The sequence below is a fragment of the Rattus rattus genome, chromosome 6 (assembly GCF_011064425.1).
Source record: "Rattus rattus isolate New Zealand chromosome 6, Rrattus_CSIRO_v1, whole genome shotgun sequence".
NCBI classification, from domain to species: Eukaryota; Metazoa; Chordata; class Mammalia; order Rodentia; family Muridae; genus Rattus; species Rattus rattus.
Window position 1 is genome coordinate 7,186,564 of NC_046159.1, and position 24,136 is coordinate 7,210,699.

At 38.4% G+C, this 24,136-nt stretch overlaps 1 protein-coding gene across 12 annotated transcripts in view; it reads left to right on the top strand.

Moving 5' to 3' along the window:
• Bicd1 (BICD cargo adaptor 1) overlaps positions 1 to 24,136 on the top strand; it is a 140,373-nt gene that overhangs the window by 58,872 nt on the left and 57,365 nt on the right. For all 12 annotated transcript variants that reach the window (XM_032905472.1, XM_032905464.1, XM_032905467.1 and 9 more), the window contains exons 2-3: positions 11,753 to 11,965; positions 21,703 to 21,855. In XM_032905472.1, the coding sequence (XP_032761363.1) occupies positions 11,753 to 11,965; positions 21,703 to 21,855 (366 nt within the window). The remainder of the gene's footprint in view (positions 1 to 11,752; positions 11,966 to 21,702; positions 21,856 to 24,136) is intronic.

The window sequence follows — 24,136 nt, forward strand, 5'->3', positions numbered from 1 at the left end:
CATAACTGACTAAGCAACTTATGGGTTAACAAACTGTAAGCAATCAAGGTAATTTTTCAGCCAGTTTCTGCTACTGGCCGGCAGCAATTTGAAGTTACAAAGAAAAGATCTTAAAAAGTAATCTTATAAAAATCTTAAAAGAATCACATATCTAAATTTTATATTAAAAAATCAGTCATTTCTACTCTAGGTCCTCAGAATACATATCTACTCACCAGAAATTTTTATTAAATCATATCAGGAAGCTGAGGGCAAAAATCAATACAAGAAATCATTACCTAAATTGACAGTCCAGGCTCAGTAAAAGTTACATCAGTCAATGCTAGTTAGACAGCCATTGTTCTTGTTCCCTGACCTCAAAAAGTCCCTAGCTCAACTGTTAAGAGTGTGCCTTTCTGAACTTCAAATTGCTCCCTAAGAGTTTCTCTATCAGAGCCACTAGCAAAAATATACTAACCTAACTTCACTAACAATTTATTCTTCTAAATTCTTTCTAAAAGTCATGGTCACTACTAACAATCTACATCTCTAAGCTCATTCCGAGGATCGTAATTGAATCATTAATCTGCTCCAGCAGCAATGCCTGAGAAAGATCAAGCATTAGTATTGTGAGTGCCAGTGATATTGCAGAGTGAGAGGCTGGACGCCCCCTTAGAGTTTTCATACAATTCTTAGAATAAGAGGGATATGAAGGCATCAAGCAGAGCAAAACTCTACAACAGCATGAAGTCCTCAGGACATGGAGTCCTCAGGGCAACGCCTCTCTGAGGTGCACCCATCCTGATTGTGCTAACCAGTAGGCCACATTCCAGGAGTTCTAAAGCTGTTTGTTGTTCCTCCCACATGGCCCTCAACATTTTGCACAATGTCAAAAACCTAAAAACAAAATCTGTTATTGAGATTCGTATTTTTTATATTTAGAACTATTACAAAGCTGGAGCTAAGTGATATAAAATATTGAATTAGGAAACAAAACTACCTGAGTTACAGTATCTGCTTTCTTACTGATTATATTTTTGAGCGGATTGTGAATTGAAGGTGTCTCGGTCTATTCTAAAGCAAGCCTGTAGGCTTAAGTAACTTACACTCTTTACAAATCTGTGGTTGAAAATTCTTCTATTTCAATCAGACTTTTCCTCCTTAACCATGTTTTAATCACACTTGCATTGGTATCAGACTGCATATATTTGTGTCAACATATTCTAATTCTTTATCCCAAGAAATACTGGCCTAGGAAGATAAGACAGTAAGTTAATAAATAATTCCAATGTTTGCTTTAGGAAACTCTTACAAATCAATTTATCAGGGCAAACATTTTGGTCCTTTGGGCAAACAACTTTCATGTTGGAACAATGGGTTATTCACTTGGGCAAACAGTTTGATAAGTATGTGGAAGAATAATAATTATGAATTGTGTTAAAAGTGAATCTGCACAGTTATTTCGCTTTACTATCTAAAGGTGTAACGGTGAGTTTGGGCTGTTCCCCTTTGTTCTCCTGGCGGATCGCATGCGTGCACCTGCCTAGGAGCTATCTTTGAATCTGAGAATGAAAGACATACACACATTAGCTTATTTTTAAAATGCCTTGGCTAACTCAAAGGCTGGGCACTCCTAAACCTTCCCCTGCTATGCTATTCCAGGCCCAATCAGGAAGTGGCCAGTGGCCAGTTACCCGAAGTCTCACATGGCTTGTTGGCTTTATCGCCTGCCACTCCTCAGTCCCATCTTTCTTCTCTGAGTCATGGTGATTCTGCATCTCCTCCTTGATGCATCCTAGCCATCCTGTCCTGTCACCCTTTGTCCAGCCATTAGCCTCTGGCATCTTTATTGATCGATCAAAAATCATATACTCATAATAATCATCCTAATAAATATAACTTTATGCAATAAACATGCATTTCCTTAAGGTTATAAGTTAAATTATCTTCAGTTTGAAATTAGTCAATACAGAGCTTCTTTGACATTATCCTTCTGAACTTTAAGTTACATGTGGTTTCACAAGCATAGAATGTGCAGATATAATTTTGTCTATTGTGTAAATGTTTTTGTTCACTGTACTCTCAAAACCATCAAAAAGAGCTTTTGTGTTGTTTTTGGGGACACGGTCTTACCATGCAGCTAGGCTAGCCTTGAGCTTAAAATATTCCTGTCTCAGCCTTTTAAGTACTGAGATTACCAGTATGTGCCACCATGCGTGGTGAAAAATGTCTTACTGTATCATGTTTTGGCTCTATGTTCTGAATTCTTAATTTTCTTGATATTCCTAAGTATATCCATGAATTCTCTGTGTAATTTTAACTACAACACAAACCTTAACACAAGTAAGAAGTTTGAAATCTCAATGACAAAGTACTAGAAATGAAAAACATAATTTTAGAAAAATTATAAATATGTGAAAATTAAACAACACACTCCTAAACAACCACCGAGTCCTTTCTCCAAGCCCTTGGTAAACTTGTCACTCTCAGCTAGAAGCTTTCTCCTCCTCCTCTTCCTCCTCCCTTCTTTCCTCCTCTTCCTCCTTCCTCATCTGCAGTTTATTGCCAGTTATAAACCAGTATCAAAGGTGCCTTAAATCTGAGCCCTGGCGTCTCCAATTAGTGAGTCTGTGATTCAAGACAATTTTAATTTCCCATGTTTTGTTCTTCCAGAATTCCAGGCCCAGTTATTAACTGTCACATCCATAGCTTATTTAGATCGTCACTGATATTCTCATTCTTTCTGTTAACGATGTATGCTCTGAACCTTTTAATATAGCAACACCATAACTCTATGTAGGACAGAGAGATAAAGATAAATGAATATGTGAGGTCAGCAGAGGCGAGTCGTAGAGAAATAAAAATATGTGTTAGAAAAGAATATTTCTAAGAGTTCTTGTGAATTTCTTGCAAGAAGCTACCCCGGGGTCCAGCTCTAGCAGCTCAGGGGTTTCAAGGAGGAAATGTGGAGTCGACTAAAGAAGACACAGAGACTTACTATGGATATAGGAAGCTCTGATTTCCTCTGATTTTATTTTTTCTTTTATCCTTCATTTACTACTCAGAACAAAAGTCTTTACGCAGAAAGAAGTCACATCACAGCCACAAGTCATATATTCAAAAAAATCCCTTAGAAACCCACATGTGGTTAAACATCCCCCCATTTTTCTTCCCATAATTACATCTTTACCTCCAAAGGAATAATTCTTTCATTATTGGTTGACAAAGTTAAGCAAGCCAAATATATTTCAGCCATTTTTCTTGTACTGACTGGCAGCAGTTTGCAGTTACTGTGTGGCAGACTTTTGTTTTTGTTTTATTCTACAAAGCTTTGCTCAACTGGCCTAATTAACCATATACTTTCTTTTTCCCACTCATATTAGGGTCATTTATTTTCCCCTTACACCTTTATTTTCTTGAAGTGTATAACAAAACCCTACAGTTTCACCTGTAAACTACATAACCAGAAGACACAGACCTAACCAGTTACCGGAACTTGGCTGTCTTTGATCACTGGCCTATCTCCCACAGGAAAGACTTGAGGGCTTACAATGCCTGAAACTCCCTGTTCTTATTTTCTATTCCCAAAAAGTCTTGCATCCTGCTGGGGAAATGTATTTTCTAGGCTTATTGCTCTCTTCTCTATATCCGTCATTAGAAGCCCTAACTGCCCCTGTTTATAAACTATTCCCAGAGTTCAGTCTAAACAACATTGCCCTGGGAAGATCATCACTTTTATTATAAACTACAGGTAAATTACCCAGTGGAGAATGGGGATCTTCCATGAAATAATCACACCATGCTAAGTACAAGGAGAACACAGACAGCACCAAGCATGATGAGGCCTAGCAGCAGTGAGTGACATTCTAGGCAATCATTTCCCCCACCCCTCCTGGCTCCTTGAACCTGAGCACGCACGCGCGCGCGCGCGCGCGCGCGCGCGCGCGCACACACACACACACACACACACACACACACACACACACACACGTTTGAAGAGAAGAAAAAGAAGAAATGAAACATTCTTGGTTTTATTGTTTTCTTTGTTCTGAATTTGACGTTTGCAGTCTTATTGGTTAATAATATGCATTGGCTATGTGTTTTGAGTGTTTCTCCTTGTTATCATAAAACAGGATCTTTTATTTCAATTCGTAAAAGCTGCCTAGGCCCAAAATAATGTCTTATAGTAAGAGAGAGCATTATGTTAAAGGCAAATCAATACATGCATGTCTTTAGCGAAGAACAGTGAGACGGAGCAAACCAAACCAAAGCTCAGTGCTCGTTTCCCATGGTCTGTGGGGTTATATTTATACTCGTTCATCCTGAGTCCTTTCATGTGTTCGCTATATCCAAACATCCTTTTACCTGTGTCTGCTCCAGGAAAATATTCTTTCACATGTTTGCTTTAGCAAGACATCCTTTTACCTGTGTGCCCGCGCGCGCGCGCGCGTGCGTGCTCAGGTTCAAGGTTGACAATGGGGTTCTTCCGTAGTTGATCTCTACTTTATTTTGGGGAAGGGTCTCTCAGTGAGCCTCAATCTCACAGATTGAGACAGACGGGCTATCCAGCAAACTTCAGGAATTCTTTCATTTCTGCCCACTTCTTCTCCCCCCAAGTAGAGAAATTTTAATCCAGCAATTTGGCTACTTGGGCAAAGGATCATATCCAAAGACCCAAATCTGTGTGATCTGTATTTTGCTCCCCCTTCTAAGAAGTACTGAAGCATCCACACTTTGGTCTTTCTTATTCTTGAGCTTCATGTGGTCTGTGGATTGTATCTTGGGTATTCTGAGCTTTTGGGCTAATATCCGCTTATCAGTGAGTACATACGTGTGTTCTTTTGTGATTGGGGTACCTCACTCAGGATGATATTTTCTAGTTCCATCCATTTGCCTATGAATTTCATGAAGTCATTGTTTTTAATAGCTGGGTAGTACTCCATTGTGTAAATTACCACGTTTTCTGTATCCATTTCTCTGTTGAGGGACATCTGGATTCTTCCCAGCTTTCTGACTATTATAAATAAGGCTGCTATGAACATAGTGGAACATGTGTCCTTGTTATATGTTGGAGCATCTTTTGGGTATAGGTCCAGGAGTGGTATAGCTGGGTCCTCAGGTAGCACTATGTCCAATTTTCTGAGGAACCTCCAGACTGATTTCCAGGGTGGTTGTACCAGTTTGCAATCCCACCAACAATGGAGGAGTGTTCCTCTTTCTCCACATCCTCGCCAGCATCTGTTGTCACCTGAGTGTTTGATCTTAGCCATTCTGACTGGTGTGAGGTGAAATCTCAGGGTTGTTTTGATTTGCATTTCCCTGAAGACTAAGGATGTGGAACATTTCTTTAGGTGTTCTCAGCCATCTGATAATCCTCACTTGAGAATTCTTTGTTTAGCTCTGTCCCCCATTTTTTAATAGTTATTTGATTCTCTGGAGTCTAACTTCTATATATTGGATATTAGCTCTTTATTGGATGTAGGATTGGTAAAGATCTTTTCCCAATCTGTTGGTTGCTGTTTTGTCCTATTGACAGTGTCCTTTGCCCTATAGAAGGTTTGCAATTTTATGAGGTCCCATTTGTTGATTCTTGTTTGAGCATAAGCCATTGGTGTTTTGTTCAGGAAAATGTCCCCAGTGCCCATGTGATCAAGACTCTTCCCCACTTTTTCTTCTAATAGTTTGAGTGTATCTGGTTTTATGTGGAGGTCCTTGGTCCACTTGAACTTGAGCTTTGTACAAGCCAATAAGAATGGATCGATTTGCACTCTTCTACATGCTGACCTACAGGTGAACCAGCACCATTTGTTGAAAATGCTGTCGTTTTTCCACTGGATGTTTTTACCTCCTTTGTCAAAGATCAAGTGACCACAGGTATGTGGGTTAATTTCTGGGTCTTCAGTTCTATTCCACTAATCTACCTGCCTGTCTCTGTACCAATACCATACAGTTTTTTTTAATCACTGCTGCTCTGTATACAGCTTGAGGTCAGGGATGGTGATCCCTCAGTTCTTTTATTGTTGAGGATAGATAGTATTCAATTTATTCTAGGTTTTTTGTTATTCCAAATGAATTTGCAAATTGCTCTTTCTAAGTCTATGAAAAATTGAGTTGGAATTTTGATGGGGATTACATTGTATCTGTAGATTGTGTTTGGCAAGATGGCCATTTACTATATTAATCCTTCCAATTTATGAGCATGGGAGATCTTTTCATCTTCTGAGATCTTCGTCAGAGACTTGATGTCCTTGTCATACAGATCTTTCACTTGTTTGGTTAGAGTCACACTGAGGTATTTTATTTTATTTGTGACTATTGTGAAGGGTGTCCTTTCCCTAATTTCTTTCTCAGTCTGTTTATTCTTTGAGTAGAGGAAGGCTACTGATTTGTTTGAGTTAATTTTATATCCAGCTACTTTGCTGAGGTTATCAGGTTTAGGAGTTCTGTGGTGGAATTTTGGGGGTCACTTAAGTACACTATCATATCATCTGCAAATCGTGATATTTTGGCTTCTTCCTTTCCAATTTGTATCCCTTTGAACCTCCTTTTGTTGTCTGATTGCTCTGGCTAGGAGTTCAAGTACTATATTGAATAGATAGGGAGAGAGTGGGCAGCCTTGTCTAGTCCCTGATTTTAGTGGAATTGCCTCAAGTTTCTCTCCATTTAGTTTGATGTTGGCTACTGGTTTGCTGTATATGGCTTTTACTATGTTTAGATAAGGGCCTTGAATTCCTGATCTTTCCAAGACTTTTAACATGAAGGCACGCTGAATTTTGTCAAATGTTTTCTCAGCATCTAATGAAATGATCATGTAGTTTTTTTCTTTGAGTTTGTATAGTGGATTACGTTGATGGATTTCCATATATTGAACCATCCCTGCATCCCTGGGATGAAGCCTACTTGATCATGATGAATCACTTGATTTGATGTGTTCTTGGATCAGTTAGGGAGAATTTTATTGAGTAATTTTGTATCGATATTCATAAGGGAAATTGGTCTGGTTTGCTTTCTTGGTTGGATCTTTGAGTGGTTTAGGTATAAGTGTTATTGTGGCTTCATAAAAGGTATTCGGTAGTGCTCCATCTGTTTCAATTTTGTGGAATAGTTTGGATAATATTGGTATGAGGTCTTCTATGAAGGTCTGATAGAATTCTACACTAAACCCGTCTGGACCTGGGCTCTTTTTGGTTGGGAGACCTTTAATGATTGCTTCTATTTCCTTAGGAGTTATGGAGTTAAACTATTGTTTAAATAGTTTATCTGATCCTGATTTAACTTTGGTACCTGGTCTAGAAAATTGCCCATTTCATCAAGATTTTTCAAGTTTTGTTGAGTAAAGTCTTTTGTAGTAGGATCTGATGATTTTTTTGGATTTCCTCTGTTTCTGTTGTTATGTCTCTCTTTTTACTCCTGATTTTGTTAATTTGGATATTCTCTTTGTGCCCTCTAGTTAATCTGACAAAGGGTTTATCTATCTTGTTGATTTTCTCAAAGAACCAGCTCCTCGTTTTGTTGATTCTTTGCATAGTTCTTTTTGTTTCTATTTGGTTGATTTCAGCCCCGAGTGTGAATATTTCCTGCTTTCTACTCCTCTTGGGTGTATTTGCTTCTTTTTGTTCTAGATTTTTCAGTTGTGCTGTCAAGCTCCTAGTGTATACTCCCTCCAGCTTCTTTTTGAAGGCACTCAGAGCTATGAGTTTTCCTCTTAGCACTGCTTTCATTGTGTCCCATAAATTTGGGTATGTTGTGCCTTCATTTTCATTAAATTCTAAAATATCTTTAATTTCTTTATTTATTTCTTCCTTGAGCAAGTTATCATTGAATAGAGCATTGTTCAACTTCCATGTGTATGTGGGTTTTCTGTTGTTTCTGTTGTTATTGAAGATCAGGCTTAGTCTGTGGTGATCTGATAGGATGCATGGGACTATTTCAATCTTCTTGTATCTGTTGAGGCCTGTTTTGTGACAAATTATATGGTCAGTTCTGGAGAAGGTACCTTGGGGTACTGAGAAGAAGGTATACTATTTTGTTTTACGATGAAATGTTTTATAGATATCTGTTAAATCCATTTGGTTCATAACTTCTGTTAGTTTCTCTGTGTCTCTGTTTACTTTCTGTTTCCATGATCTGTCCATCGATGAGGGGTGTTGAAGTCTCCCACTATTATTGCATGAGGTGCAATGTGTGCTTTGAGCTTTAGTAAGGTTTCTTTTATGAATGTAGGTGCCCTTGCATGTGATGCATAGATATTCTGAATTGAGAGTTCATCTTGGTAGATTTTTCCTTTGTTGAATACGAAGTGTTCGTCCTTATCTTTCCTGATAACTTTTGGTATAAAGTCTATTTTATTCCATATTAGAATGGCTACTCTAGCTTGTTTCTTTGGACCATTTGCTTAGAAAATTGTTTTCCAGCTTTTTATTCTGACGTAGTGTCTGTCTTTGTCACTAAGGTGTATTTCCTGTATGCAGCAAAATGCTGGGTCTTCTTCACATATCCAGTCTGTTAGTCTATGTCTTTTTATTGGGGAATTGAGTCCATTGATTCTGATAGATATTCAGGACCAATGATTGTTGCTTTCCGTTAGTTTTGTTGTTAGAGGTGGAATTATGATTTTAATTGGGAAAAGGGATATGAAATATAACTGCTATACTTAGGGCATCAGGAAATAACACAATGATTTAAAGAGTAATTTCTTTTTAATATGCATTTAATATCCAAGTATAAAAACAAATAAATATATAAATACTATTTTATAAATAAAAATACAAAAATTATAAATATTTTATAAGTATAAATAATACATGTAAATATATATTACTCTCAGAAAGAAAAATTCTAAGATTTGTAGTCATATTTTTTCTTTAATAGTACATATGTTTAAAGATATATGTGTATATTACAGAAAGTAAATATGTCTATGTTCATTAAATTCAACATGAGAATGAGTTCACTCTTGTTCAAATGTTGCCACTCACATGACTTAGAAGAGACTTTCAGTTAGATGCAGAAAATTCAAAGAATTGAATAACTTAATGAATAAATATAGCTATGTCAGATTCCTCTTCCTTTTCAGTGGAACTCTCGTAACTTCAGGACCTTCTGAATACCAGTGAGATATCATGGGATATCCTTGAAGCATACAAACTTAAACCATCATGATTTATGGCTGAGTTGGCAAAGAGCAGGAAAGGAGTGACATTAAAGAATTTGAGAGAAATTGATGGTTTATACAGAAAATAATTAAAATCTGTATTTTATTTTATCTGCAGAAATAAATTTCAAGTAGATTAGCAGACTTAAACATTAGATTATAGCAACAAAAGAAGCAATACTGTAAAAAAAAGGAATAGATTTTGCAAAATTGTAATACAATTACAAAAGCAAATTGCAGCAGACTACATAAGGAAGGTTTCCAACATGTAAAATTAAAAATATATATATACAAATATTTTAACAGATGTATAGACATGGGATGAAGTATAAATAAAATGAAAAGTGTGGTATTTAGATTGTGTTAATTTGGGCAGAAGCTGGGAATATAATGAGGGAGATAGGAACAATAAAATGTGGACAGACTTTTGGGGTTAACAGATTCTGCTGTAGTTTTTTTTAAAGTAATAAACATGTTTATTTTTGTTGTATTTGTCATAAATTTTCTTTTATGTGTATTTAGCATATAATGGAGTTCTGAAATACCTCAGATAGTTAAAAAGGGAATTTGTTGAACAATTCAGAGGTATCCTTTACAAACTATCAAGAAGAGGAAAAAAATTGTGGCTTGAGAGATGCTTCATGCTCTTTCAGAGGATTGGAGCTAAATTCCCAGCATCCATACTGGGATGCTCCCTGTAATTCCAGCTTTGGGATATTTTATGTACTTTTCCAAACTCTGAAGGCACAGACAACTGTCTAATACACACAATTAAAAATAAAGCTTAATCTTTAAAAAAAAAAAGAAAAAGCTTTTTCAGATTCAGAAAGATAAATGACACATATAGAGCCTATATTTATTATGTGTAGAGCCTATAGTTTAAATTTGTGTGTGTGTGTGTGAGAGAGAGAGAGAGAGAGAGAGAGAGAGAGAGAGAGAGAGAACTAAATGGGATCGTGAAAGGGAAGGAAAGGATTTTAAGGGGTAGGAAATAGAAAAGATTGTGGAATCCCTGTGACTGACATGAGGAGGAGGCTGAGTGAAGGAAGAGAACCACTGGGAGGGAGGGGAAGAGAACATAGGAGAGGGAAGTGGGGAAAATGAACAAATGAGAACAAGGAAAATGATACACATATAAAGATGCCACAATGAAACGTTTTTACTTTGTGTGATAACCTAAAAATTAATAGCAAAAAGGAAAAAATTAGGCCTTAAATTGACATATATTTAATTAGGAAGCTATTGGGTATTATTTTGTGATGAAAAATTTCAGGAGTGCTAAATTAACTTAGAGGATATTTTAGAAGTATTGAAAAGTACGGTCCATGCTGTCACTGGTTGTTAGGGGCAGGGAAGCTTCTTTTGCAGTGGCTGCAGACTCTTTTTTTTTTTTTTTTCCAGAGCTGAGGACCGAACCCAGGGCCTTGTGCTTGCTAGGCAAGCGCTCTACCACTGAGCTAAATCCCCAACCGACTGCAGACTCTTGATTGAGAGTTAAAGTCATTAAAGGTTTCAGTGGCAATGCCTCCTGCCCCCGGGCAAAAAAAGAGAAACTGTCCAGACAGGAAGCTGCTCAAGAGAGTTCTTAAGAATTGTGATTAAAAATGCTTAAGTGTTAGCTCTTCTCGGTTTACGGCTTCTGGCAGGGGTGGGGGTGGGGCTGTAGGGAAGGACTCAGTTATTTTAAGGGATTGGACACTGGAAGTTTGACCGTGAGTCATGGTCATGAGTATATGAGCAACACAAATTGAATGTGGTTTGTTTGTTTGTTTGGTGGAGAGAGCACAAGGATGGGAGGGTGCCAGAGAATAAGCACACTTCAATCCACAGACACAGAGAAGCTAAGTAACCGACACATTTATCTCCCTGAAAATCTCCCTGGGGAAATAGAATGTATTTTATGTGTGCACTGGTGGTGGGGACTGGAACGGGAGGATCAGGGGAACATGGGGAAGGAAGAGACAGGTAGAACTGAGGGGTGGTATGGAAACCCAGTACAGTGGAAGCTTTCTAAAATTTATGAAAGCAATCCTAAAGAAACCTCCAAATAATGGGGGAGACTGAGTTCCAGTGGGTTTTTTTTTCTTTTAAGGGGGTTATCCATATTTAGTGTAGCATTATTGCCAATGTACTAAAGAGTTGATGCAATTATTGTTTTCTTTCTTGGAAAATATTTGTGGATGTTTTCTAGAAAGAAAACAACAACATAAAATGTGATGAGCTATAGGATGTGTCTAAACAATTGTAGCATAAAGCACCTAGCAGTGTCTTTAAGTTTTCTTTGACTCATACATTTTTGCAAGATATTTACATTTTTCTTTACCTTATAATTGCATTTGAAGAGGTTGAAGGTGTAGCTTAGAGATTTAACATGTGCTTAGCCTAAGTGAAAGCCAGGGTTCAATCCTCCCAGACTGGGTATGAATTATTAGAAGTATTAGACATGATAGGCTGTTACACATTTGTGTATGTATATTCATTTATTATTATTTTTTGTATCTAGCAGTATTTCAGAGTAGCTTTTCTTATACACAAAACCAAATAAAACATTTGCCCATCTGTTCAATTAATCTCGAGGTGTTTTTCATTGTGCACTCTCTCTTTCCAAATTCCCTGCAGGCATTTGGGCAGTCCTTCTCCATCCACCGTAAAGTGGCTGAGGATGGAGAGACTCGGGAGGAAACGCTTCTTCAGGAGTCTGCATCCAAGGAAGCTTACTATCTAAACAAGATCTTGGAGATGCAGAATGAGCTGAAGCAGAGCCGGGCTGTGGTTACAAATGTCCAGGCAGAAAACGAGAGACTCTCGGCTGTTGTACAGGAACTGAAAGAGGTAAACGAGCCAATTCCCTCTAAGATGTGTCTCTCAGGATCTAACTGTTTGTAGAAATCCTCTTACAGAGACATGCATTTCACCAACGCCACTAGACGGTTTTAATCCAGTGATGTTAACAATCAAAGTTAACCAATACTGCCAAGCTATAGACTAACTCTTTAACACATGGGTTATAGCATTAACTAAACTTCTTCCTATTCAGCATGGAGATGATATTCCACCATCAAAAGAAAGAAAGAAAGAAAGAAGAGAGAGAGAGAGAGAGAGAGAGAGAGAGAGAGAGAGAGAGAGAGAGGAGAGAAGAGAAACAGTCTTGACAGGAAGTCATCAAGAACTCTTAAAAAGTGTGATAAGGATGCTGAAATTTATGGTTTTTGGCGGGGGTGAGGTAGGGTGGGGAACACTTAGTAGATCTCAGTTTTCTTCTTAGTGACTGGCCACTGGGAGTGTGATCGTGCTCTAGTGAATATGTGGCCAACACAAAATTAACTTACTTTCTTTTCTTTCTTTTCTTTTCTTTTCTTTTCTTTTCTTTTCTTTCCCTTTCTTCTGTTTTTTGGGAGGAGGATCACAAAGGGAGAGGGTGCACCTGGGAAGGCTGGGAAGTGAGTGTGATTGGATGAATTATGTGAAATTCCCAAATAATCAGTAAAAATATTATGTTGGAAAAAATGTAGTTCTCATTTTGTATCTCCTGCCTCCCTCCAAGGTTCTCATGCCAGTAGTGCTTGGCCAGTCTACTTGTTACTTTTTGGTTAAATGAAGAATTGATTCCCTATGTTTTGCCAACTGTGTTTCTCATCATCTTCTTCTCAGAATGTGGTCTGAGGTCATGTGATCTGAGGTCATGTGGTCTGAGGTCAGACCCTGGTCATTCTTCTTTAGTTTGACTTGCAGCATCTGTGTAGTAAAACGTATAGTAAAACCTTTGTGTCTGGCTTTAAATGAAATGTATATGTTTGGGTTAATCAATAGAGGCTGAGAAATTGTTATGAGACTGTTTGGACCTTGAAGAAATGTTGTCTTTGTAGAGGTCTGCACTTGGTGCTACATGAGAGCTTACAGCTGCACTACTCTGTCCTAAGACACTCCTGGCAAACCTGGAGTTCTTTCTTTTGATTATGGATAGCCATGGTCAAAAGGGACTGAGATTTGTGTGGGTCGTCTGCTCTCATGAGCAGCAAGGGCAAGATAACTGGCAATTGGAACCTTTCCCAGCCCCAGTTAACCTCATATGATGTTTGAGTAAAATAGCTGGAGTGAGGTAGCTGGGTGTCAGTCTTCCCCGAGTGGCTGTACCCCTCCGCTCGTTCAGAAAATGAAGGCTTAGCATCTTGATGAGCTTCTCTCTCTACTGCAGGATCTATAAACAACATCAGTCAATACATCTGTTTACAATGTTCTACAACAGAGGAAGTAGGAGTAGAAGAGGAGGAAGAGGAAGGATGGGGAAGGGGAAGGAGGAGGAGAAGGAGGAGGAGGGGAAGGAGGAGGAGGGAGTCACTAGTCATTACCGACTACTACCAACTATCTTCACCTTTGTTGGAAAGCCTTGAAAATGCAAACCATTGGATTTATGTATTGACTTTCTCCTTAAATGTTCAACTCAGTTTTACTCTTTACTGTTTTAATTTTTCATTTGTTTATCTATTCAATATTTTAATGCCTATAGGAAGCTAGGCAGATGTCTTTAAAACAAATAATCTGTCCTCTTTTACTATAGCTTTTATTTTCTTTTTCAAGAAGGTCACAAAAGTGAAATCATTTAGTATGTAGTTTTCGAGACTGAATCCTTTTTTCCTATCATAATGCATTTGAGATTCATCTTTGTTGGAAATTTCAACATAAAATTTGTTTCTTTTTATAGCTGGATATTATCTACTGTATTAACACATTACAGTTTGTTTAACTGATTGCTCTGGCTTTGATCCCCAGGATCCATATGGTGGCTGGCAAGCATCTGTAACTCTAATTCCAGTGCCCTCTCAGCCTCTCTGGGCACCAGGCGTGTAAGTGATACACATATATACACGCAGGCAAAATACCCATGCACATAATAAAAATGAAATAAAACTATCATTTGCCAGTGTGTAATACTGTGCTTTTTATTACTATAATAAAGTACCTGAGATAGGCTATTTTGCAAAGGAAAGAAAATGATTTAGTTTACAGTTCTGGAGATTCAAGGGATATCAGCTCAGCTCTGGTGATGATCGGAATGTCTGTAAGAGAGAGGGGTAAAATCATCAAAGAGGAAGCCAGAGACGTTTTGGTCCCACAATACCTGTGAAAGGCACACCTCCAGCTAACCTAAGGGCCTCCCACTATGCCTACCTCTTAAGTGTTCTACTTCCCTAAACCATCACATGGAGGACCAAGCTCCCAACACATGCCCTTGAGAAACAAGCCATATCTAAACTGTATCATAGAGTAAAGTAATTTTTCATTGTGATGAAGTCGATTATATAAAAAGTAAGCGTAGATAAAAAAAAAAAAAGAAGTCCAAGTACTGAGCTTTCGGCTATTTGAGTATTGAGAAATTGGATAAGAGAAGTGGAAGCAGTGGAATAAACTAAAATAATAGTGAGGTAGAAAGAAAAGAAAGAATGGCTCCTTGACATCAAATGAAAAAAGTAGGTTTTAGGAAGAGAGTGATCAACAGTGCAGTGATATTAAAAGGACAAAAGAAGAATCTGAATTGACCATTGGATTTAGCAACAGGTTGCTCAATGAGCGGATACCATAGGATGGGGAAAATACCTTGATTAGAGTTGACCTAAGGGAAAATACAGGAGTTCTATTGTGATGGAGTTCTATTGTATATGCTTGGCTCAGGGAGTGGCACTATTGGAAAGTGTGACCTTGTGTGTCACTGTGGGCATGGGCTTAAGACCTTCATCCTAGCTCCCTGGAAGTCAGTCATGATTGCATTCCTAGCACTTGGAATGCCAAGGCAGTACAACAAGTTTGAGGCCAGCTTGGGTACATTGTGAAATCCTATCTTTAAAAAAGAAAAGAAAAAAAATCTATAAAAAGAAAACAGGCATAATGATTCCAGAATTTAAGGAGTGGAAGCAGGAGATAAGGCATCAAAGGTCATCTCCAGTTACATAGGGAGTTTGAGGCTCTTCTAAGTACATGAGTCTTTTAAAAAATCCCTATTTCCCCAAGCCCCATGTATTAATCAGCTCTCTGCCACTGACAAAATACCTGACACAAATACCCTATAAGGAGGAAAAGTTCATTTTAGAGCATGATTTTAAAGATTTATGCCCATGGTCAATTGTTCTATTGCTTCTGGGCCTGTGGCAAGGTGACCTCACATAGGACAGCTTATAGCAGAACAAAAATGCTCAAAACACAGTATCTGGGAGGCAAAGGATGACAGGAGTGGGATTAGAATCCAGTATTCTAATCCTAAAGGGCATGCCTCAGTGAACTAACTTCTTCAGTCTTCTAAAGGTTTCACCACTTCCCAAAGCCCTCAGGGCATGAGCTATTAGGGGCATATAAGGTCCAAATAAGGTGCCTGACGTGCATTAAGCTTCATAATTTTGGGTTAATTACTTCATAGATTAACAGTGAATTGTTTTAAAGAGATGGAGTCTCATGTTAGCCTGGACTGGCCTTAAACTGGCTACATCGTTTTAATTCCTGATCCTCCTGATCCTGTGCCCTTAATGCTGGGCTTAGTGGCAGGTACCATCACGCCTGGCTCAATGATGATATTTTGATATGAGTTTTTGAGATCATACTTGCACCAAGGTTGGCATGTAATAGATATTCAGAAGGAAAAAGAACCAAAGAATAAGAAGCTTATTATTATTATTCACGTGTAGAATAAATATCATAAATTAATTGTGAACTTAAGGAATAATTATGCCTTAAAGTTGGCACCTTTATTAGGTCTTACTGTTATACTCTTAGTGTTGCTAAGTGCTAATTGAGTTTTCCTAATGTTTTGGTATGAGTTTTCCATTCTGCCTATCATTGGCCTGTTGGATTTGTTTTCCTCATTGAGATTTTGGTGATTCTGTTTTTAATTTTACTATTTCCTATTGACTATGCTTTAGCAATTTTAAGTGAGTGTCTTACCCTGTCCTTTTCTCTTGACCCTTCTCAAATTACAGAAACTCTCTGCCCCTAGTTATGTTCTAATTTTCACATTTGAGTGCTTTATCATTCTGTCGTGATTTTATATTCTGGGCTGCTCTCTTTGAGATATATCTCCCCATTTCTATCCTGTTTTGTTGTTATTTGTATCTATTCTGACACCAAGTATATTTATTACTATATCATAATGTGTATAAAGTTTATAAGTGTTGTTATCTTTTTTCTTATGTTTCAGTTATTTTGGTAGCTCTTAAATTCTTTTTTTTTTTTTTTTTTTATTCTTTTTTTCGGAGCTGGGGACCGAACCCAGGGCCTTGCGCTTCCTAGGCAAGCACTCTACCACTGAGCTAAATCCCCAACCCCCAGCTCTTCAATTCTTAATGCATCTCTAAGTGGTCTGATTCAGTTTTTAAGTTACCAGTGCCCGTGAGTTCTTGATAGATTAGTTCCAAAGACAGGTTCAAGTTTTTTGTTTCAAACTGCTATTGTTAATATCTTGATAAATGTAGCTTCAAGAAATTGAATACGTCTACGATATTCTTCCTGCATCTAAGGTTCAGGAACCATTTCAGAAGAGAAGGCAGGAAAGATTATAGGAGCCAGAGGATCAGGGAGTTTGCTGTGAGACTGTGTCTTCTAGGAACGTCAGAAGCTACAGTCATACGACTCACCAACATGAGTGCCTAAACAGGAGCTGAACATAGACAACGATAGACATGATAAAGTGGATGGGGGAAAGACCCTGAAGCTTCAGTCTTACACAAAGAACTACAGACCACCAAGGAATGCTGAGAGTGGAAGAAATGCCCTTCCTTAGAGAAGAGCCTATCTATTGGTTATCTTATACTATATGGTCATCCCTGAAAACACACATAAAAGTAGCATTGTACTGACTGAGCATGTGGTATATATATGTATTTGAGAGATAGATAGATAGATAGATAGATAGATAGATAGATAGAAAGAGAGAGAGAGGGAGAGAGAGAGAGAGAGAGAGAGAGAGAATAATGAAAAAGAATTGGTAAGTTTACAGGAGAGCAAGGAAGGCTATATGGGAGGGTGTAAAGGGAGTAAAGGGAAGGGGACATGGATGTAATTATATTATAATCTCAAAAATAAAAGAAATCCTTGTTTCAGTTGTCTGCAGGAAAGAATCATTTTTATCAACTGCTCCAGAGTTAAATTAATTGTTTTTCATAGGAATTTTATGAAATAAAATATGAAAGCCAATGATTTTTTAAATTTTTATTTACTTTTATGTTATGTGCAGTCGTGTTTTACCTGCATGCATACCTGTGTAGATTCTGAAGTTACAGACGTCTGCCATGTGGATGCTGGGAATTGAACTTGGGTCCTCTGGAAGAGCAGTCAGTGCTCTTAACCATGGAGTCATCTCTTTAGCCCCTAAACCAATAATTTTATAGCCAGATATTGAAAAAATAAATATAAAGATTCTTTAGTATTTTAAATATAGAGCCTATATATTCGTCATAACTTTTTTTGTTGGTTTTTTCTTTTGAGACAGGTCACACTATGTATTCCTTACTGGCCTGGAACTTGCTATGTAGACCAGGACGGCCTCAAACTCATTGAGCTTCTCCTGCCTCTGCCTTTGCTGAGGTTTTTAACCTAGCGAATTGTGGGAGGAAAGTAGTAGGAAATAAGACTCACCTTAGTAAGCTTGTTTGTATAAATCCATCTCGTCGTGACTTTTGTCTCTGATGATAAGATTGTTCTTCTCCTATATAGAAGGATGAGACTTTTCTCTTCTGGACACTTTAGGTTGAAAAGGAGGGGCAGGAAGCTCTTTCTGAGTCTGCTGTTTCTCCAGTGCTTTCAGCTGAAAAAATAAAGATATGAACAGGACATGTTCTGACTCCTGTGCAGGCTCTGATTATCTTGTCTAACATTTTTACATTTTACTAAGGCTTTTATTCTTTAATTTAAATTATGGTTGGGTAACTTTGTGGTTTATGTCATTGACCCTGTTTTTAAGGAGGGAGAGGAGAGGAGAAAAGGGGAGAGAAAAGAGGGAGGGGGAAGGAGGAGAGAGAGAGAGAGAGAGAGAGAGAGAGAGAGAGAGAGAGAGAGAGAGACTAAGTCAAACTGTCTTTTAAGCAAGAGGTTTATTAACATCATTGAAACAAAACCACAGCTCTCACCTTAAAGGAAATAAAAGATAGTTTATTCTGGGGCCACTTTGAGTGACCATGGCCTGGTAACGCAGATTAAAATTACCCCAAATTATGTGTTGAGGCAAAGTATCAGGACACAAAAACCAAAAGATAATAATCAAAATATTTCAAAGACAGCAAGTGGCCTGGACTCAATGGTTCCATGAAGGTGCCTGGCTCCCATTCAAGTGATTTCTTTGGTGAAAAATGGGTCATTCGCAGAGTCACATATTGTGGCATCAGAAACTTTTAAAGTACTAAACACAGTTCTCATCTTAAAGAGAATAAGAGATAATTGATTCTAGAGTCATTGTGAAAGACTATAGCCTGGGAACACTCATTTAGGTTATATCAAAAACTCTGTTTCAATGTCGAAGTGGTTTTATAGTTTTACAGACTAAAGAAAGTCGTGAATCAAGACAAGTTTAAAATACATTGGAGAGGATATCAGAGAAGTGGTTACAAGATGGGGAAGTTTTTCCATAGATCTCCAATGCTATCTTACGATCTAAGGACATTCTTAGCTTTTGGGTTGGTAGAAGCTAGTTGTCTGCTAAGTTAAAAGATCTCAGAAGTGTGTGTTTTTAATCTATTAGTCATAGAACGTTAGTTTTACCACTCAACAGATGGGTAAGGAATGATTCCTGATCACCTTGAAGGTAGCCCAAGATAAGGTAGTCAGCTTCTCGACCTGCAAAATTCCAACCTGCCTACATCACTGTAGTTTTAATCAGCCAGTCTTCTGTGTAGACACAGCTTCTTCCTAAGAATTCTCCTTGATGCCAGGGTGATGAAGTGGGAGTGGGTGGGTTGGAGGGGAACCATCCTCATAGAAGCAGGGGGAAGGGCATGGGAGAGGGAGGAACATAGAATATCCAATAAAAAAAAGAATTCTCTTCACAACATCAATATCATTTCTGAGGTCCAGAGCAAAGCCTCAGCAACACCCCCACCCACTTCCTAAAAGCAAGGTTCTTTCCTCTAGGGTTTCTCAGAAGGATGGGCAGGAAGGTGTTGTAGCACAAGGGAGTAAGTAAAGGCTTCTTTGCACTGTCAAGTTAGACTGAAAGATTCTACTGTGTGGTGGTGTGGGAGACAGGTGCCTGGATAGTGCAAAGTACAGTTTTAGAAAAATTGTTAAATGGAGAATTTTAAAGAAGAGTGGGCCTGGTTAAAATGTGTCCTGTGAATGTGACATGTGTCAGTTGTGGGAATAGTTATCATTGGCCTGTGAGATGTGATAGTAACCTGGCTTCCTCTGACCCTGGGCTGTAGGAGGCAGGATGTGTTCTTGTCAGGTCCCTGTTTAGGTCTCACTAGCTGGGAGCTGTGCTTCTCTGCCTATATGATACTATCATTTCCAATGATTTTGTCCATAAGTTGTTTGAAATATTCCTTGAAAAAGCCAAAGGTCTAATGGTCAAATACCATTTTAACAAATGGTACATACTATATTTTTCTCTAACAGACTCGTAATGTTCACTGGCATTTAAAAGGTTCTGAGAGGCCTAGAAGAAAAACAATGTGTAGTTTTAACCTATGAATGTTTCCGGAACCTCTTTTTTCTAAAAATTTTTTCCATCTTTATTAAATTGGGTATTTCTTATTTACATTTCAAATGTTATTCCCTTTCCCGGTTTCCAAGCCAACATCCTCCTACCCTCTCCCCCTCCCCTTCTCTATGGGTGTTCCCCTCCCAATCTTCCCCCATTACCACCCTCCCCGCAAGAATCCCATTCACTGGGGATTCAGTCTTGGCAGGACCAAGGGCTTCCCCTTCCACTGGTGCTCTTACTAGGCTATTCATTGGTACCTATGCAGTTGGAGCCCAGGGTCAGTCCATGTATAGTCTTTAGGTAGTGGCTTAGTCCCTGGAAGCTCTGGTTGGTTGGCATTGTTGTTCATATGGGGTCTCGAGCCCCTTCAAGCTCTTCTTTCTCTGATTCCTTCAACGGAGGTCCCGTTCTCAGTTCAGTGGTTTGCTGCTGGCATTCGCCTATGTATTTGCTGTATTCTGGCTGTGTCTCTCAGGAGAGATCTACATCCAGTTCCTGTCAGCCTGCACTTTGCTTCATCCATCTTGTCTAATTGGGTGGCTGTATATGTATGGGCCACATGTGGGGCAGGCTCTGAATGGGCGTTCCTTCTGCCTCTGTTCTAAACTTTGCCTCCCTATCCCCTCCCAAGGGTATTCTTGCCTGAACCTCTTTTTATTTGAGGATGTTTACTTATCTTTCAAGCTATGGACACAAAAGATGTGTTTCTCCATCTTTCATTAACTGTACTCGTACTTAAGAGTGATAAGTCATATCAGTCATAAATTAGCACGGGTGAGTCATTAGTGCATGTTTCTACAGAGATGGAAAGTGAATAAAGAATGAAGATACGTGGAGTGGAGGTCAACAGAAAACAGTTTTTAAACAATGGAGAATTTTACATATGGCCTTCATAGGTTATAAAATTAAAGTAATGGCCCTCTTCTTATCGCTATGATCTTATTGCTCTACCCCTGCTAAATAATCACTATTGACAGTTTGGGGAGAATTTTCACAATATATTTATAACATGAAGTTTGTATGTGCACGTACACATGTATGTCCTTTAATTCATTTTTACTGTTTTATTTTTTGAGATAGGGTCTTATATAACCCAAGCTGTCCATGAGTCCCTGATCCTCCTGCCTTCTAAGTCCTAGAAATCCAGATGTGTATCACAATACTCAGCCACTCCCCCTTATTTATTCATTTTTAAATATACTCTTTATTTTACAAATATTTATTTGTTTTTATTTTATGAGTATGAATACTCCCTACATAAGTGTATAAGTGCATTGAGTGCATGCTTGCTGCCTGTGGAGACTGAAGAAAGTGTGGGTTATGCTGAACTGGAGTTAAGGATGGCTGCTGACCTGTGCGTTCTGGAAATCCAATCCAGGTCCTCTGGAAGGGCAGCTAATGCTCTCAGCCACTGAGCTCACTTCCTTATTTTTAGTACACATGAGATACTACTGTGCAAACTAGTCTACAGCTTACTTTTACATTTAATGATATGTTATAGCTATATTTCTGTTTTAATACATCAAAGTTTCTCCTGATTATATTTCTCATCATTTTAAATAGTTTTGTAATTTAAAGAAAATAACTGTTTCCAGTGTTACTCCAAATAGCAAAAATATAGTCTATTTCTCATTCTTTGCATGAATAAACATGAATTTGCTTAGCTTTTTATTTATTTCTTTGAAGCCTAAGAATAACTTTTAAATGTCAGATTGGTGGGTCAGGTATTTGTGATTTAAACGTTTTAATGGGTATCATTAAACTGTTGTCTTAAAAGGCAGTGCCAATTTAAATGTAGGAAATCGTCTTACTGTTTAACTGCCTGATTTTTGTCTACATTCACTGAAACCTACAGTAGGGAAGTTTTATACTGATTTTTGTATTGTTTCAGAACAACGAGATGGTGGAGCTACAGAGGATACGAATGAAAGATGAAATCCGAGAATATAAATTCCGGGAAGCCCGACTCCTTCAGGACTACACGGAATTGGAAGAAGAAAACATTACATTGCAGAAGCTAGTGTCCACATTAAAGCAGAACCAGGTGAGGTTTAAGATCTTTAAAAAGTTATACCACAGATAAGAAAAAAAAACAAGTAGTATATTTTACAATACAGTTTTATTAAGAATGCTCATTCATTTTAGCTCCTTGCTAATTTGTTTTAGTAGTAAGTCAAATGCATTACAATAAATTTAACTTAGCAACTGCTCATTGTTGCTGGATATGCTAACTTGTCTTACATGGCAGCCTCAGGATCTTCCTATAAACACTTGTTTCTCTTCCTCTCTCTTTCCTTCCCTTCTCTCTTTCCTTCTCTGCCCCCCTCCACTCTCTTCCCTTCCTTTTCATCCATCCCCCCATTCTCCCTTCATTTACCCAATTCCTTCTTCCTTTTTTATTTATTTATTTTTTTTTTTGGTTCTTTTTTCCGGAGCTGGGGACCGAACCCAGGGCCTTGCGCTTCCTAGGCAAGTGCTCTACCACTGAGCTAAATCCCCAACCCTCCTTCTTCTTTTCATTTCCTTCCTTTCTCTCTTCTCTCTTTCTTCCATCTCTTTCCTTTTCTGTCTCCTTTGCCTTTCTCTCATCATATCTCCTCCTCTCCCCTTCCTTCCTTCCCTTTTTTCTTTCCATTTCCTTCATCCCTCCTTCTTTTCTTCCTCCTCCTCCTTCTTGTCTGTCTCTCTGTCTGTCTGTCTGTCTGTCTGTCTCATTTTTTAGGCAAATTGTTCTCAGTGCATGTAGAAAAGTATGAATAGGAAGAAAACAGTGAGAAAAATGTTCAACTTGTTTTTCAGCTGTAACCTCATTATAAAAGTCCCTTGTAATTTACACTTTTTCCTGTAATGAGGCCTAGATGGTGTCTTAGTTTCTTTTTGTTGCTTAAATACAATACGCTGACAAAAACTACTTAAAGGAGAAGGGATTTGTTTTGGTTTACAATTCCTGGGAACACAGTCCATAATGGGGGAGATTACATATTAATGAGCAGGAAAGACATGGCATCAGAAATACAAGACTGAATGGTCATATTACATTTGCCTCTGGAAAGCAGAGAGTGATCAGGTAGTGGGCCTGGGCTATAAGGCCTCAAGGTACACCTCTAGTGACCAACTTCCACCATCAAGTCTATGTCCTAAAAGTTCCACAACCTTCCCAAGCAGAACCACTAGGTAAGAGTCATGCATTCAAACATGATTATATACGGTGCATTTATCTCAAACCACAATATTCTGGCCCCTCTAGACTCATGGCCATGTGTTTAGTCTAACTAAATCCTACAGCTCTGTGTCTGCCATCTGGAGCTTGTGATGAAATTGGCTGAGCCCCATTCTTCTAGCTCTGCCTTCTGCAGCACACATATCCTCTATGTCAGGTAGGCTTCATACCACACCTACAGCTTTCCTTGACCGACGTCTCCTGGTCCTGGTATCTTCAATACTCTGGGTCTCCACTATAACTTAGTATTCACCTCACGCCTTCACACAGGGGTCTCTCAGGGCCTTCCTTCAGAAACTTTATTCATAGGACATACTTTTTGGTCTCAATAGTTCTTTGAAACTGTGGAAAGAGACTTCATGATCCTTTCAGGATTTCATCTCTCATGCCTGCAAACCCAGTGCTACATGATACTAGCAGACACTAGTAAGTTCTGGTGCCACTTTGGGATGGAGCCTGGCTCCTTCAAATCACAGTTGTTATCAGATTCTGTATGCTGACTGCAGGGAAATATTTCCCTATGTAATTGTTTTCCAAAAGCCGAAAATCACATGGAAAAGAACACCTTTTTAAAACACCCTTTTACCTCAATCATTGCTTTTTATCACTGCAGACCTACACAGAAGTAGTAATAACTGTGCCACACATAGAATTCTGCCATGCCTGAATATCTTACCAACAAAACACATCAGTCCATTACATTTTAATTCAGGATTAAACAAATTCTCAGGACATGGGCAGAATGTCACTAGATGCTTTGCTAGAATATCACAGGAATAGCCTTCTGCCTAGTTCCTAATAGACTCTTTGTTCCCCTCTGAAATATCATAAGTCAACCCATAACTATTTGCATTTCTCTCTTCATTTGGCTTTCCAAATTCCCACCAGAACAACCCATTAAGCTTTGTTTACACCACTCAAGAGCTTTTCTAGCCCAAATTCCAAGTTCTTCCAGAGTCTCCCAACAAACCAGTTCCCAATGCTTAAGAAACTCAAGGTCAGGTTTATTACAACAATAACCTTACTTCTTGGTCCCAAATTCTGTCTTATCTACTTTCTTTTTGCTATGATTAAAATATTCTGTAAAAAGCAACTTAATGGAGAA